At 37.3% G+C, this 17643-nt stretch overlaps 1 protein-coding gene across 7 annotated transcripts in view; it reads left to right on the top strand.

The window, feature by feature from the left end:
* The window catches only part of LOC145690860 (uncharacterized), an 89901-nt gene that overhangs the window by 28342 nt on the left and 43916 nt on the right, over nt 1-17643 (top strand). The window contains exon 3 of one of the 7 annotated variants that reach the window (XM_081766235.1): nt 16283-17622. The exons of the other annotated variants lie outside the window; for them this stretch is intronic. Within the exon in view, the coding sequence (XP_081622361.1) occupies nt 16283-16385 (103 nt within the window). The 3' untranslated portion in view covers nt 16386-17622. Of the gene's footprint in view, nt 1-16282; nt 17623-17643 lie in introns of those variants that run through there. 7 annotated transcript variants of the gene reach the window in all.

Below are 17643 nucleotides of genomic sequence, written 5' to 3'. Positions count from 1 at the left end.
ATCCCTGATGGGGATACTTCAGCTGACTACTTTGGGGGGAACAAAATGTGATTGAGGGGGAAAATCCCCCCGGTAATTCGCACCCTGACAATAACTTAGAAAGAATTAGAAAAGTAAGCAAAGTGAGCCTAATGGAGAAGTTCGGGCTTGAGACTGTTTCATCCCAGCATTTGACTAGTGTTACAGAAAACAAAGGACACATTTCTATCAGAACCTCCGCTTTAAAAAAGATTTACTACCTTCTCGATCGAGTATTTCCACTAGAATCGAATCTGACAGTGAGATTGCTCTCACCAAAGTCGACAGTTTTAGTCAATCAAATTTGGTGTAATTGTAACATATTAAGGTACAAAAACCAAATATCAACAGAATGAAGAGAACGCAAAGCTGTCACGATCACATACCACAAGTGTCTTAAAATCCTATTTTAAGCATAGGATTGAAAATCACCTTGTCAATAATTTCGAAAACTTTGCTGATTTGGAACATCCAAATTTTCTGACACTGAGTTTCGGATCCGGATCCAAGATCCAGGTTTTTGGATCCGGATCCAAAATCCGATTTTTCGGATCCGGATTCAAGATCCGAAATTTCGGATTCGGATCTAAGATCCGTTTTTTCGGATCCGGATCTGGCCATCCCTACTCTAAAAACTCACAGCCTGCATTGCAAAAGCAAGTAGTAAGTCCTATTGCCATTGTCACAATTGCGAATATCAAAATCCAAAAGAGCGCGACTTTCTTTTTTCCTTAGAACCATATGAAAAGAAAAGGAGAAAAATGGAGGCCTTGAAAGTAAAACGTAGACAAACTCACAAGTGTTCAAAAAATGCTCTTTACAAGGCACAGAGCAGAATGGGTCGGTGGGTCGTGTGAGTCACGGTGAGTGGTGTTTCGAAATGGGTCACGTCTTGTTGACCCACTCAATCTCTGATTTTAACATGTAGTATATCATTTAAAAGACGAAACATATATCTACACAATTTTTTCTCGATTGCGAAGGCTGGCTTGATGCATATACTAGTTGAGATGGTCGTTTCTTCTTAAGGTGAGAAATTGATAGATTAAAAACCCCATCTTCAAGTGGGTCCAAACTACATTCGAAAGTTATTTAAAACGCTTTCCCGACCCCAGAAAATTATCACTTCGACAAATATTTAAGTCAGTTTTTACATTTTATTGGTCATATCTCCGAGCCTCGCATCCTGCGAAGATGGGGGATAAGCTTGCATATAACGCCATTGAGTGCCTTGCTATTCGTATTCATGAAGTTAGCAGGCCACCTATGGCAGGCCAGAATTTCGACTTCACACATCGTTTCTGTTTCGTTAGTGTCGCAAACCCCATCGTTACTGCTACAAAAATAACGTCTCAACTTTAGTAGTTACTATTGGCCTGCTAGTTTCATCCTAGGAGGCCAACATATCAAAATCACACCATAAGTAAGATTGCCGGTTCTAGCAGCGTTAGTTCTATAAACATTAACGTTAGTGCTTCTATGTATACAGTTTATAGGGTAACAAAATGGGTCCGTTTTATGAAGCTGGTATGAACTTAGCAGGCCACCTACGGCAGGCCAGAATTTCGACTTCACACATCGTTAGTGCCGCAAACACCATCGTTAGTGCTACAAAAATAACGTCTAAACATTTAACAGTCACTATTGTGCGGCTAACTTCATGCCAATGAATTAGGCAGGCTATAATTCCGAATTCATACATTGCTAGTGCTTTGATAGTGCTCGTTAGTGCCGCTAATCCCATTGTTAGTGCTATAGAAATAACGTCTCAATTGTTAGCAGTCAATTTTGGGCTGCTAACTTCATACCAATAAACTTGGTAGGCCACCTATGGCAGACCACAATTGCGAATTCATACGTTGTTATTGCTGCAAATCCCATCTTTAGTGCTACAAAAATAACGCCTCAATTTTCAGTAGTCACTATTGACCAGCTAACCTCATGCCAATGAACTTGGCAGGCCAAAATTTCGATTTAACACATTGTTAGTGTATCGTTAATGCTCGTTAGTGCATCAAAACTCATCGTTAATGCTACAGAAATAATGTCTCAATTTTTAACTGTCACTGTTGGCCTGCTAATTTTATGCGAACAGGCCAACATATCGAAATCACCCCATGAACGAAATTGCCGGTTAGCGCAGCGTTAGTGCTATAAACATTAATGTTAGTGCTTCTATATATCAGTTTTTGGATAACAAAATGAGGCCGTTTCATGAAGCTGATTAGCCACGTATGGCAAACCACGATTTTGAGCTCTCATATCGTTAGTGCCGTATATCCCATCGTTAGTGCTCCAAAGGCAGCGGACATAGAGAATCCATTTTCCCCACCTAACTTCATGTCAACACGCCGCACAGAACTTACAGCGAATCACAATTTCAACTTCACTCATCGTTAATGGTCGTTATTGCCGCATGTCCCATCGTTAGTACTCCAAAAATATCACCTAGAATTTGAAGAAACAATTATTGGCCTGCTACTCGTGCCAGCAGACCAGAGGCCAAACCTACTGAAAACCACAATTTCGATTACTCCCATAATTAGTGCTTCGTTAATGCTCGTTACTGAAGGATATTGCGTCGCTAGTGCTCTACAGATAACGGCTACATATTTTCAATAAAGCCTTATTGGCCTACTAACATCGTGCCAGCAGGCCAGGGATGAAATTGCGACAGATGACACCAGTCATTAGTGTTCCGTTAGTGCTCGTTACTGCCGAGTATTATATCGTTAGTGCTCTATAGATAATAGCTACATTTTTTAAATAATTGCTACATAATGGTTTAAAAAGCCAAAAATTCCTGCAGCATTATGCCAACTGACAACGGACGAAATGTATGACAGAACAGAATTTCGATTGCACCCGTCATTATAACTCGACAAGTTTCAGACCAAGATGCGCAGATCGCTGCGGAGCACATCGTATTCCGCCATCCTCCCCACTACTCTTTTATCCACTGGTCTGGCTTTGAAAGTTCCAGTGATACTAACTCAGCAAACTTATGTTACAACAAATATCACCTGCTAAAATGTTTAAAGTCCGAATCTTACTTTTTTTAGTAGGTAAGCAATCTCATGGTAGAGGTTTGCGTGAGCTCGGGCTTAGGGCCGGGCCCGGGCCGTAAATTTTTGAATAAACAATCATATTTCTCGGGACCTTTTCGAGCATAATACAACGATATTTTCTGGAGAACTTTAAACGCACACCTAAATTTGTAACTTAAGACGCCCACACTTAAAATCACTGTGCAATTGAGAGAAAAGCTGTGGAATAGAGAAAAAAAACTAAAAGTAACAGAAATAAATATGCTTAGCTTGTCTGATTGAAAATACTGCTTCTTACACTGAATTAAAGGAACAAGAGCATTGGGAACAACGTGTCTTGGTTTTTTCTTCAAGACAATGTCAGTTTATATTATATGAGAATTTTTAGAGAATTCATAGTTAACTAATGCAAAATTAAACATCTGCTGCAAATAAAAAATACAATTTTGCCTTAATTGTTAAGTTTTTGTAATTCGGGCATATTTCGGGCTCATTTGATTATCACATGGGGTCGGGCCTAAATGCTAAAACATATTTCTAACTCGGGTCGGGCCTCATATTATTAATTCACGGGCCCGTGCAGACTACCTCATGGATACACTGTAAGCAGTGACGCTTTCCGACGGGGCGATCCCTTCACGTCTTCTGAAAGGAAAATTTCTCTTTTTGTTATTATTTTTTCATTGGTATGAACTGGCACAGTTAATATACAGCATTTACACTCAAATGTCGTAGAAAATCATGAGACCATTCCGCTCCCTGCAGATTGCAATGCTGCAAAACATCATCGTCGCGGAGAAGGGAGTGGGGAAATGTATTATTAGGTGCGCAACAGCTAGGCTGCAGCGTTCTGTTTACAAACTTTTTTACTTATAGTGCGTCGTTAGTACTCGTTAGTACCCCATATTCCATCGTTAATGCTCCATTGAGAACGGACACATTTTTAAGAAGGCATTATTGGCCTACTAATTTCATGCCAGCAGATCATGGACAAAATCTAAGACACACCACAATTTTGATTATACCCGTCATTAGTGCTTCGTTAGTTCTCGTTAGTGTCACAACTTCCACCGTTAGTGCTTCAAAGATAACGGATGCATTTTTCAAGAAAGCCATTCTTGCCCTACTAACTTCATGCCAGCAGACCAGGGACGGAATCTACGGAAGACCACAATTTTTATTACACGCGTCATTAGTGCTTCGCTAGTGCTCGTTAGTGCTGCATATCCAATCGTTTGTGCTCCAGATATAATGGATACATTTTTAACAAAATTCATTTTCCACTCCTAATTTCATACCAACGCGCAAGGAACGAAACCTACAGGAGACCATAATGTTGATTACACCTGTTATTAGTGCTTCGTGAGTGCTGGTTACTGTCGCATATCCCACCGTTAGTGTTTCACAGAAAACGAATATATTTTTTTAAAAAGACATTATTGGCCTGCTAATTTTATGCCAGCGGATCAGGACCAAATCTGCGCAGACCGCAATTTGATTATACCCGTCATTAACGATTCGCTACTGTTAGCTAGTGCGGCGTATCCCATCCTTATTGCTCCACAGGTAAGAGCTATATTATTGCAAACTCAATTTTCCCCTCATAATTTCATGCCAAAAGGCCACCCACTAAACGTACAACAGACAACAAGTTTGATTATACCCGTTATTAGTGCTTCTTTAGTGCGCGTTAGTGCCGCATATACAATCATTTGGCTTCATAGATAACGTCTACATTCTTAAAGAAAACCATTATTGTCCTGGTAACTTCATGCCAGCAGTCGAGGGACGAAGTAGGCGGCAACCCAAAGGTTTGATTATATCTATCACTAGTTCTTTGTTGATGCTCGTTAGTGCCGTACATCCCATCGTTAGTGCAGTGGCGGCTAATGTTAGTGTTGCAGCGTTGCGCAACGACCAAAGTATTTCAAGAAAAAAATATTATTATCAATAGTAGTAAAGAACAGAAAAGATACTTTTTAATACTCGCATATATACACTTCAAATAACATATTTTTTATTTCTGTAACTGTCCGTTCCGATAATCCGTTTTAAAAACCGAAAAATAATCCGTCACAGAGTCTCTAATTTATATTCTGTTGCAGCGAGCATACAACGACCAGATTCCTTCAGCGCGGCAATTGGAGCAAATGTTAAGTCTTCTTTCCCCTATCTCAGAAGTTAAAGGGACTGGTCGATGCAGTGCTTCTGCAACACAGCACGGTTTCCAGTGAACGAGAAGGTTTTTCGCGCTAAATAAGATTTCTGAGTTTTCTTTCACTAGCAATTAACAAATGGAATTTGTTTTTATGCATTCATATTTTTAAATTACGGGACCATACTGAAGCAAATCAATATAATGACGATTAAAAAAGTGATTGCAGAATTACAAAATAAGAAAGAAAATATATAGTAGAGAAGAAAACAAATAAAAGTAGACCCGCATTTACAAGTTAATTCTTAGCTTATATTGATAATGAAGGCTTCTACAGTAATTTGTGAATCAAATAATAATAAGTCAGTATGTAGAATCGCCCCCCTCCCTCTGTGGATAGTATTTTAATATAAACGTATTTCTTTTATAAAATAAGTATATTTTATACTCTTGATAATTTCCACATAAAACTGTATGATGAGGAACGCCACATTGAATTTGGGACTAGTTGGCAATGCTCAGGGTCGTAGCCACGAGGGGGTCCACCAGGTTCGGACCTTCCAAAAATTTCGAAACTTGACTACCATTTGTAGACTTTCTTAACGAACTATACTTGTTTAACAGAGAAACGATTGATGTAGGCTAAATATTTTATTTTATGCCTCATCATGTACTCTTCTTTTCTTATAAAAATAATCGTTCTATCATTTTTTCTAAAAATATAGATGACAGTAAGTAAGAATTACTTATCGTCTTTCCGGGTGCAGTATAAGACAGGTTCCATATTATGTAGTCTTATTGGACCTCCCTCAAATACTTTGGATCCCTCCCAGCTAACATTTCTGGGTGTAGAACTGGCAGTGCTGTTTATTTTGATGTTCTTTGATTTTTGGCTTCTGTTACATGCTGATTCTTCATCTGGCGAGTTTCGAGGTTTCCTTTCCAGAACATATCACACTGGTAAGCATTGTATCGCCTCATGTGGAAGTATATTGTGTTCATCGTGCATTGCGTAACAAACAAGACGGATGATTTGGAATGTAGTTTTTTTTTCTTTTACGCACGTGTATGTGTGTTGATGTATGAATATGTGGCATTCGGAGCTCATATACCAGTACCTCTTTTGTATCAGCTGATTTGGTTTTTAATTATTAGGTTTAATTTTATTGTGTGTGCTTTAATTCTGTAAATAACCTACAAATTCTGAATGAATTGTATACCATGACTTCTGTAAATAACTTATAAAAAACATTGACCAGCTTTCAACTGAGGAAAAAATTGCAATTAAGGCTTAGACAAAACAAGCAAAGAGCAATTCAGGAGAGTGTTCGAAAAAAAAATCAGTTTAAATTTACAAAATATCTTATGCCAGTAGTGTTGTTTGCACCAGATACATTTCCTCAATTTATTTTAAATTTTCCTGGATAAACTATGAATAAAGTACGTTCAGTGTACATTTTTTATAACACTAATCTCTGCTACGAACTCTCTTCAGTCAACGCTAAAGAGGAATTCGGATCACTGTCAGGGACTGAGTTTGCTAGAATGAATCGTTCGCAATAATCTAGAAAAAATATTTAGTGAATCTGCAAAGCTTTTCAAATTTATATTAACTGTACCTATAGTGTCAGCAAAAGACGAAAAGTTTTTTTCCACATGAGAAAGAATTGACACTTTCAAGGAATTGAATGTCCCAAGAAAGGTTATCACCATTGGTTATGCTTTCCATCGAAAAAGACCTGACAATAAGAATACCAGAGTTCAACCAGCATGTGTTAGACAGATTTGCCTCAATCAAAGAGAGGATAATGAACTTACTAATTAATTATCGTGATTAATCGCATAAAATGTTCTGCAGTTTTTGTTTTTTAAAAACAGAAATTTATTTAACATGTCACATAGCATTTGAATCTAAAGTTATGCTGATTAGTCAATGAGTCAACCTAATATCTTCTGTCTCTTATCGTTCGTACTGCAACACCCGAAACCACAATCTACCGACCGCCACTGCGTTAGTGTTTGTTAGTGCTGCATATTCCATCGTTAGTAATCCCCATATATCGGCTACGTTTTTAAGAAAGCCATTACTGGCCTTCTAACTTCATTCTAGCATACCAGGGACCAAGGTAGACCACAATTTTATTATATCCTTCATTAGTACTTTGTTAGAGCTCGATAGTGCTGCATATCCTATCCTTAGTGCATAATATATAAACGGCTACATTTGAAAATAAATGTCCATTTCCCCTCCTAATTTCATACCAACACACAACGCAGGAAATCTTCAGCAGACCACAATATTGCTTACGCCAGTCATTAGTTCTTCACGAATAACAGTTACATTTTTTAAGAAACAAGTATTGGTGTGCTAACTTGATGCCATTAAAACAGGGACGAAATCTGCGGCAGGTTAGAATTTAGATTACACTCGTCATTAGTGCCTCATTGGTGTCTCGTATTAGACTGTTGGTTCCTCACAGATAACGGCTACATCTTTCAAGAAAGACATTTTTGGCCCACTAAATTTATGCAAGCAGACCAGGGACGAAATCTACGGTAGATTACAATTTTGATTACATTTATCAGTAGTGCTTCTTTAATGCTCTTTAGTGCCGCACATCCAATCATTTGTGTTCGTTAGTCCTGCACATCTTATACTAAATACTCCCCATATATCGGCTACATTTTTAAAAAAGACATAAATGGACTGCTAACTTTATAGTAGGAGGCCAAGGACGTAATCCACAACAGAACACAATTTTGATTACACCCGTGATTAGTGTTTCGTAAGTACTTGTCAGTGCCGCATATCGCACCGATGATGAATACATATTTTAAGAATCATTAGTCGCTTGCTAAATTTATAACAAAGACCAGGGACGAAATTTACGGCAGATCACAATTTTGATTACATTTTTAATTAATACTTAGTGCTTGTTAGTACTGCATATTCCACCGTTTGTGCTTCAAAGATAAAAGATATGTTTTTCAAGGAAGCCATTCTTGTCCCGCTAACATAATGCCAGCAGACTAGGGGAAAATCTATGGCAGACCACAATTTTTATTACACCCGTCAGTAGTGCTCGTTAGTGCGGCATATCTCATCGTTAATGCTCCACTGATAACGGCTACAATTTTAAAAGATCCATTTTGCCCTTCTAATTTCATGCCAACACGCCACGCACGAAACCTCCAGCAGACCACAATTTTGATTCTATCTGTCATCAGTGCTTCGTTACAATATACCAGGGACGAAACCTGCTTGTAATAACAATTTCATTTACAGTCATCGTTAGTGCTTCTTTAGTGCTTGTTAGTGCATCATATTCCATCGCTACTGTTCCACAGATAACGGCTATGGCTAGGTCGATGCTGCTTTAATATTCGGCATACACCATCATTAGTCCTCACATATAATGTTTATTTTTTAAACCCATTATTGGCCTTCCACTTTTCTGTCAACAGACCTGGTACGACACCTACTTCAGACACAATTCAATTTCATACATCGTTAGTGGATTGTTACTGCTCGTTAGTACCGCAAACTTCATCGTTAGTGCTCCACAGAATACATCTATATTGTTTTTAGAAAAACCTTCATTATTGGCCTACTAACCTATTGTCAAAGAGCAGGCCAATAATGATGTTCGTAAGCCAATAATGAATTTTTTAAGCGATATAGGTGTTCTCTGTGGAGCACTAACGATTAAATTTGCGCAACCAACGATGTGTGAAATTGAAATTGTGGTCTGAAGTAGGAGTCGTCCGAGGTCTATTGGCAGGAAGTTAGAAGGGTAATAATCGGTTTTAAAATAATAGGCATTATATGTGAGTACTAATGATGGTGTATGCGGTATATCAAAACAGTAACGACCTAGCCGTAGCTGTTATCTGTGGACTAGTAACGATGAAATATGCTTCACTAACAAACACTAACGAAGCACTAACGACGACTGTAAATGATATTGTTATAGCAGCAGGTTTCGTCCCTGGTCTCTTGTAACGAAGTTAGCAGACAAATAATGGTTTCTAAATAATATAGGTCGTTCACTAATGATATGATATACAGCATTAACGAGTACTAACGAAGCACCAGTAATGATAGATAAAATCAAAATTGTGGTCTGCTGTAGGTTTCATGCGTGGCGCGTTGGCATGAAATTAGGACAAAATGGATGTTTTAAAAATGTAGCCGCTATCTGTGAAGCATTAACGATGAGGTATCCAAGCATTAATGAGCACTAATGACCAGTGCAATAAAAATTGTAGTCTGCCGTAGATTTCGCCCCTCGTCTTCTGCCATGAAGTTAACTTGACACTAACGGCATTCTTAAAAATGTAGCCGTTATTGGTGGATCACTAACGGTGGGATATGCGTCACTAGAAATACTTACAAAGCACTAATGACAGGTGTAATCAAAATTGTGTTCTGGTGTGGATTTAGTCTCTGGTCTCCTGCCATAAAATCAGCAGACCAGCAATGCCTTTCTTAAAAAATATAGCCGACATATGTGGAGTACTTATAAGATATGGAGCACTAACGATTGTATGTGGGCACTAAAGACCACTAAAGAAGCACTAATGACAGATATAATCAAAATTGGGGTCTGCCGCAGATTTCATCTCTGGTCTGCTGGCATAAATTTAGCGGGCAAAAAAGTCTTTCTTGAAAGATGTTGCCTCTATCTTTGAGGAACCAACGGTCTGACGTGCGACACTAACGAGCACTCATGAAGCAGTAATGACGAGTGTAATCTAAATTCTAACCTGCCGTAGATTTCGTCCCTGTTCTTGTGGCATCAAGTTAGCAGGCCAATACTTGCTTCTTAAGAAATGTAGCTGTTATTCGTGAAGTATTAACGATGGGATAGGCGGCACTAATGATATGTGAGGTCGAAATTGTGGTCTGCAATAGGTGCCTTGTGAGAACCATGAAGGAACCCATTTTGTTACCCAAAAGCTGTATATAGAGAAGCGCTAACATTAATGTTTATAGCACTAACGATCACTAACGCTGCTCGAACCGGTAATTTCGCATGAAATTAGCAGACCAATGGTGACGGTTAAAAATTGAGATGTTATTTTTCTATAACTAACGAAACAATAACAATGTGCAAAACCGAAATTGTGGCCTGCAAAGTTCATTAGCATAAAGTTAGCAGGCCAATACTGACTGCTAAAAATTGAGAAGTTATTATTGTAGCACTAACGATGGGGTTTGCGGCACTAGCGAGCACTAACAATGTCTAAAATCGAAATTGTGTTATGCTATAGGTGGCCTACCAAGTTCATTACCATGACGTTAGCAGGTCAATAGTGACTGTTTAGAATTCAGACGTTATTTTGTAGCACTAACGATGGGGTTTTCGGCACTAACGAAGCTCTTACGATGTGTGAAAGAGTCGAAATTGTGGTCCACAAATTTCATTGGCATGAAAGTAGCAGGCCAATAGTGACTTAAGAATTCAGATATTATTTTTGTAGCACTATCGATGAGGTTTGCGGCACTAACAATGTGTGAAATCAAAATTGTGCCCAGCCGTAGATGATCGGCCAAGTTCATTGGTATGAAGTTAGCATTCCAATAGTGACTGTTAAAAAATGAGACGTTACTTTCGTAGCACTAACGATGGGGTTTGGGGCAGTAACAAGCGCCAACGAAGCTCTTACGGAACTCGGAACATGCTTCTAGTGATCTGTAGCGGCTCTCAAGATAATTATGACATTCATATCCACTGTAAACGCTGGTTTTGTTCTACTTTGACTTTTATTTTAGTATTCAGGCGAGAATTATGTACTATGTCTTAACTTTGAGCATTCTTTTACATTTGGAAAGATTCCTTTACGTATCTAAATATTCCATTAAGTATGGAGAGCTAAATGGCAAACAAGCATTTGCTGACATTAATACAAGGTTTCGAAATATATTATTATTAAGTATTTCAATCAATGTTGCTTTTTTTCTACACTTGGTAACAAGTCTTATATTTAGAAGAAGAAAACACATCTGCAAAATTTTTCCCGATTGCCAAGTTCGGCTTGGAGGTTCGAACTGCTTTACTTTTTTCCGAAGATACCCGAAGTTGGGCTTAGAAAAATTTTGCCTCAAAATGGCAATAAAGAGTGCGGCCAACCTTTATGAGACAAGGTGTACAAATCTTGATATCAGGATAAATAGTACTGCTTTTATATTTTTTATGTTACGTTCTCTGTTTAGGTCACGTCATAGTTTCGGTTTTGTATGTACAGAGTGTTTTGGTAGACCACCTTTCCCCTCATACCTATTCCGTCTACCAGAACAAAACTTGGTACACTGATTTCTTATCCTCTATAGTATTTTTCAAGACATTTGGATTGTGTGCTTTTACCCGGGGCCACTCAAGAGGGAACCAAAGTTGATGGGTGGGATTTTTGGAGGGAATTTTCCCGGCATTCTCCAATTTTCCCTGTTCAAGCACGTTATGGGCCCCAGTGCATAGTACCTCTGGGAAGCTTGTTTGACGCTAAAGAGAATGAACTATAAACTATGATTTTCCAATGAACAATGTTGATGCAATGGCTATTTCACTGCAAGTCTACGATTTCCTTTATTCTAACAGAGTTAGTGGATCCAGGGACGTACTTCGTTCTCCATGGCACCTATTTTTTTGCGCATGAACGTATTTTTGTTACGTTTATCGAATGGACGAGGTTTGATTTGCATTTCCGGATGACGTTCATGTCCGTTCCTTGTCAGAAAAACGAGATGCATAAAATAAAATCTCCCAACTGAAAAGTAATTATCAATAATGTGAAAGCAAGGCAAAGTTGAATTGCCAGTCACATTATCACAAAAGAAAATCCCTGATCAGCTCAGGTGATAAATTTCTTCACATATCTTTTTCATCTTCTCCTTCCACATTTAAGTTCTTTGGTGTAGGCAATGTTAATTCCAGATTACACTTTACTAGAATTAATACGCGAATTGTATGTGGTCATCTGATTTTACTTCAAATCTTATTTTAATTAATTAATGACATAAATTTCGCTAACGAATCTGTGAGTTTCTGAAGACTCGTTCTATGGATTCTTGTAAACTTGGCTCCAAAACAATCCGTTAAAATTAAGGCCCCTACTAGGTTTGAACTCGGTCCCGCACTCAATGTAACAATCCGCAAGACCTGTATTTAATCCAGTACCTTAGATTCCCTCTCCGCTGTTTCAATGTTACTTTTTTATTTATATCAGCGTTAAGTTCACAAGAAGTGAAACTTCCCAATAAATAGAATCGCTAAAACGAGATATGAAATAGTTTCTCTGTAACTGCTTTCATTAAGATTTAACCTCGTGATCGTGGCCCTTCATAAATAAAACGATCTCTAATCAGCTTTAGAGTTACCAAATTTTAATCGGTAATCAAGGTAACAACCCAATTTTGAAATAATTTCTCTGTTTTTAGTTAACTACTAGGATAGATTTTTAAAATGGAAAAAGCTAACTAAACAGAAAAGATCTACTATTTTCATACGGATGATGAATAAAGTGGAATAAAAAATTAAGATAATCAGACAGTTATATCTTACGCTAAACCAAAACACAGAAGAACTCAGTTGTATTGTTCTTTATCATTCAATTTAGAGAAGCGTTGTCGGACTCGGTAGGAACCCAAGTGTTCCCACATTAAAGAGATAATCCCAAACTTAGAACTTCAAAAGTACTTCTGGACTAAACATTCATCATCCCATTATTCGCACATTAAATTCGTATGCCAAAGGTTGTGTTTGGCTACCGGATGCAAATTTGCATGCGTCTACATTGGATAATCGTTTACTTTCTCTTACATGGTAGAAATGCATTTATTTCAGTAATTATCAACCGGAGTGCCACAACGCATTAGTGAATCTCGAGGACTGATCAGAGCCGCGAATTCAAACAAACTGAGGGGGCGCGGTGGCTCAGTGGTAGAGCGTTCACCTCCGGTGCTTGGGGTCCCTGGTTCGATCCCAGCTCGCGCCGTGTGGACTTTGTGGTGGACAAACACCGTGCTCGTGGGTTTTCTCGGGGTTCTCCCGTTTCCTCCCACTTTCTTCATTCCACCATTTTCACTCATCTCTCATTATCACCGTCTTCTTTAGCCTAACCGGCATAAGCGTAAGACGTAAAACTTAAAGATTTCATTTCATTTTTCAAACAAACTGATCGTCTGTATTCTGCTGATACAACATAAACATTGTGAAAATGTCGTTCACAATAATCTCAACGGTAGTCTATACGAGTTGATGGTCTTCCAATTCTTGGGTTGTCCGCAGTACTTACACGCCCATCAGGAAAACGAGATTACCACCATAATACAGTGCTACGATCCACTACATTATTTCCACGAACCTCTCGCAAAGCATTGTAAATTTCAGTTGGATTCTTTCCTGGTAAAGTATCGATTTTGATCTAGGAACGTTGGTCACTATGTGTAATCCGACCTGAGTCGGGTTCACCTTCCATTTTAACACTGAATTTCTTACAACACAGCCACGCGGACTAAGAAACACAGACACAAAAGTCAAGGCAAAACTCTGACTCACAAATAACATAAAATTAAACTTGATCACACCAACCAAACGTTCGCGCATGCGCTGTGTGCAAGACGTTTGCGATGATAATCGTATATTTGCTGTCTTCTGAAAATGTTCTTTTACGTATGAAACGTAAGTGATAAGACCACCGTGTGCTCACATGTACACATATTTTCGAAATAATGTAACATTATATATATCAAAGAATGTTACATTTTTCTAAGCTTTATAATATTTCAACATGTCTTACTACAGCAAATAGAAGAAAACCCATCTGCACAATTTTTAACAAATGGTAAATTCACCCCACTATTAGGGTGCTCGAACATATTTGGTTTACTATTTCCGAAAGTACCCTAAGTTAGACTTGGAGAATTTATGGTATACACACCTACAATCATGAGATCATCGTTTTTGGAATAGAATGTAAATATCCAATAAATAGATTTCGTTTATCCACGTTTCGCGTCTCAACAGCTAGTCTGTTGCTTAACGAAAGCTTGAAAAAACTCCCTAATATTTACATGTATGTCCATTAGCCACGTAAACGTTTTATGATTCTCTAGTAGCTATTCGGTTTATGCAGGTTTATGCAGCTATTATTTTCACTTAGCTCTCGAAACTACCAATAATCTCTATGTCTTCTGATCATTAGCCTGTAAATCAGCGACTAAATAATCAAATATGGATTTTTATTTACAGCAGATACCAATAAAGTGTGAAAATTTTCACCTGAGTTCTGCATGTGATATTTTTCGAGATTTCTGAATACCAACTTGTCATTTTAGAAGAGTTCCTACTACCTCAAAAAAGCAAAAATTGATCTTTTATCTCCTGTCTTTTGTTTTATCTATACTTGAGTAACTAGCACCTTTTATATTTGTTGAAAACACGGACAAATAGTAGTATCATATTTATTTTTAATTTATATACTAAAATTACATCATTCAACACAAGAACTTTGTTTTGTTAAACCTTAATACCGCAAGGTGTGTCCAATGGACACATAGCTTTGAATTTTTGGAAGCTGTATCTTTATTATTTGTAAAATTTTCTATTCCTTCTAGGTATGCTTCTAACTACTCAATAGCATTATGTTACCAAAGTAACTTCGTTCTAGGTGCTGATTCTTGTTGCATATGGCGGGATTTATACTTTTAGTTCGTTAATGCCGCAAGACGAGTCCAATGGACACATACTTAAAATGTATTGAATAATTGTATTTTCAAAATTTTTGAATCAATTATCAGACGTTTTATTATACCCTCGTTTTCACTTGCGTTCTTCTTTCGTGTTTTCTTTCTTTGTATCTTTTTCGATATTTATGTTGATAAAATTTAGTAAAGTATCTCTTGTATGTAGTTGCTTTCTTGACAGATGTGGCTGGATATTGTTATGCCCCTTTAGTCATTCATTTGTTCTCCCTCGCTTTTGTGTTGGTGGATGTTGTTCCACATGATTTATCTTTTGAAATATTTTCCTTTGTGTTTGTAAGCATACTTTATATGTAAGTATGCCAAAAAGAAAACTGAATGATACAGAATTCGAACAAATACTTGCTGATGATGAATCGTGTTCAGATTACAGTATAAACTCAGATGAAGAATTGCTATTCGATGAAACACTAGAAAGTGATTTGTGTGAGGCGGATCACGTGAGTAATGTAAGTGAACATGAAGATCAAGAAAGTGCTTCGGATAGTGATAATGACATTCAAGTACCTTCTCGTTCAAGTGTAAGTGAATATGTAAGTAAAAATGGGACCCGTTGAAATAAGGACGTTCCAACTTCTACCAAAATAAAAGCACGAAATATTGTTAGAGGCAGTTGCAATAAAGTAGTTCTTCCTGCTAACTGTGAAATAAAGGCACCTGAAGATGTGTTCCAGTTATTCGTCGGGGATAATATATGTGATATTGTTACAAACACAAATGCAGGAGCTAATCGGGTCTATAGGGAAAAAAAGAGGGAAAAGGTGTAGAAGATGTGATTCTGAAGAAGTTTTAGCATTTATTGGATTTCTTATTACTGCTGGTCATCTGAAATGGAAAACCATAAAGTCCCTATGGAATAAGAAGTACGGTCCACATTTATTTCGCGCCACTATGAGATATAATAAATTTATTGATCTACTGTCGTTTATCAGGTTTAATGATAAAACTACTAGATCGGAAAGACGGAAGAAGGACAAACTTGCTCTGATAAGAGACATTTGGGAAAAGATTTGCAACAACTTAACAAAATATTAACCTCCTGGTAGTTGTCTAACAGTCGACGAGCAGCTTGTTTCCTTTAGAGGTCGTTGTCCTTTCAAACAATACACACCGTCAAAACCAGATAAGTACGGATGAAAATTTAGTGGATATGTGATTACAAAATCCCTTATCCTTTGAAAGGTATACCGTACTTAGGCAAAGAAGGAAAAAAAGAGCAAATAAGTTAGCTACAGAAGTTGTTTTATTCTTAGCGGAACTATATTATCGAACTAACAAATATAACTTTTATTTTTACAGACATGGAACTCGGAAAAACCTTACTAGGAAACGGTCTAACAATAGTAGGCACTGTGAGAAAAAACAATTGTTCCTGAAAAGTTCAAACAAAGAACAGGGTTGAACAATCATCTATCTTCGAGTTCACAAGTGATATCACATTAGTTTACTTTTGCTCGAAACCGAAAAAGGCTGTTATTCTTTTGTCAAGCATGCACAACACTGACGATATAGTTTTTTGATAAAAAACGAAGCCAGAAATAATACTGTATTATAATGAAACAAAAGTCAGCGTTGATAGTTTAGATTAATTAGTACACTGCTACTCCTGCAAAAGGAAAACCAATCGATGGCCTCTAGCATTCTTCATGAATCTTCTGGATGTGTCTGCGGTTGCCGCCTATGTTGTGTGGTTGAATATCAATCCTCAGTGGAACATAAGAAAAGCGAACTCTATACGACATATGTTTCTTGTGGAATTGGCGGAATCCTTGGTTCTCCCTCAAATTCATCGAAGAAGAAAATTAGGACTTCAGAGACCTGTTCTTACTGCAATCGACCTAACACGTGATGCTTCAGCAGCTCAGTCAAGTGTCTCATCCACAGCTGTTGGCACACTGAAATCTACGCCCAAGAGAAGATGTTACATGTGTAACTCCAAAAAGAGCAGAAAGCAGAGACAAGTGTGCAAGAATAATGTCTGCTCTAAGCACTCAAGTGTTATCAGAAAGTGTCTGAAATGCTCCATTGGTAACACTGAAGGAGGAATATACAAATATGTAATATCAATGGTATATCAAAACATGAAAACTAAGAAAATATAAAATATTTTCAAAGTTTTTCAAATGAGTTTTTCCAATAAGTCGCTTATCTTTCATTAGATACTTGAGGATGGAAACCCTGAACAATATATATACATTTTATCTTGTATTTGAATGTATGATGTAGTGATGTTAAATATGTGAAATGTTGAATGTTTTGTCACCAATACCAAACAAGTCTATTAAGAAAACATTAGTGTTCAGTTTTTCAAACTAGTTGTTTATCTTTGGTAGTACAAAGAGATGGAAACACTGAATATTATATATTTTTCCTTATATTAGAGTATTTTGTTGTTCAATGTACAACTTAATCCATGTTATGTCAATAATATACAAAAATATGTCTATCAAGAATACATTTGTCTTTACTTTTACAAATTTGCTGTCGCTTATTTTTCGTAACGCAAAGGGGTTGGAAACGCTGAACATTATATATTTGGCTTATATTAGAATGAATTGATTTTAAATACGCGTTTCTACAAAATTGCAGTTAAGAAAAATCAAAATATTAAAGTATTGAAAACGACATTAAGTAAAAAAAAAAAAAAAGCAGTGTGTCCA

This window comes from Thermobia domestica, chromosome 7 (genome assembly GCF_964235325.1).
Source record: "Thermobia domestica chromosome 7, izTheDome1.hap1.1, whole genome shotgun sequence".
In the NCBI taxonomy this organism is placed as follows: Eukaryota; Metazoa; Arthropoda; class Insecta; order Zygentoma; family Lepismatidae; genus Thermobia; species Thermobia domestica.
Note: the sequence above shows the minus strand (reverse complement) of the source record. Positions and strands in the feature narration are given on the sequence as shown.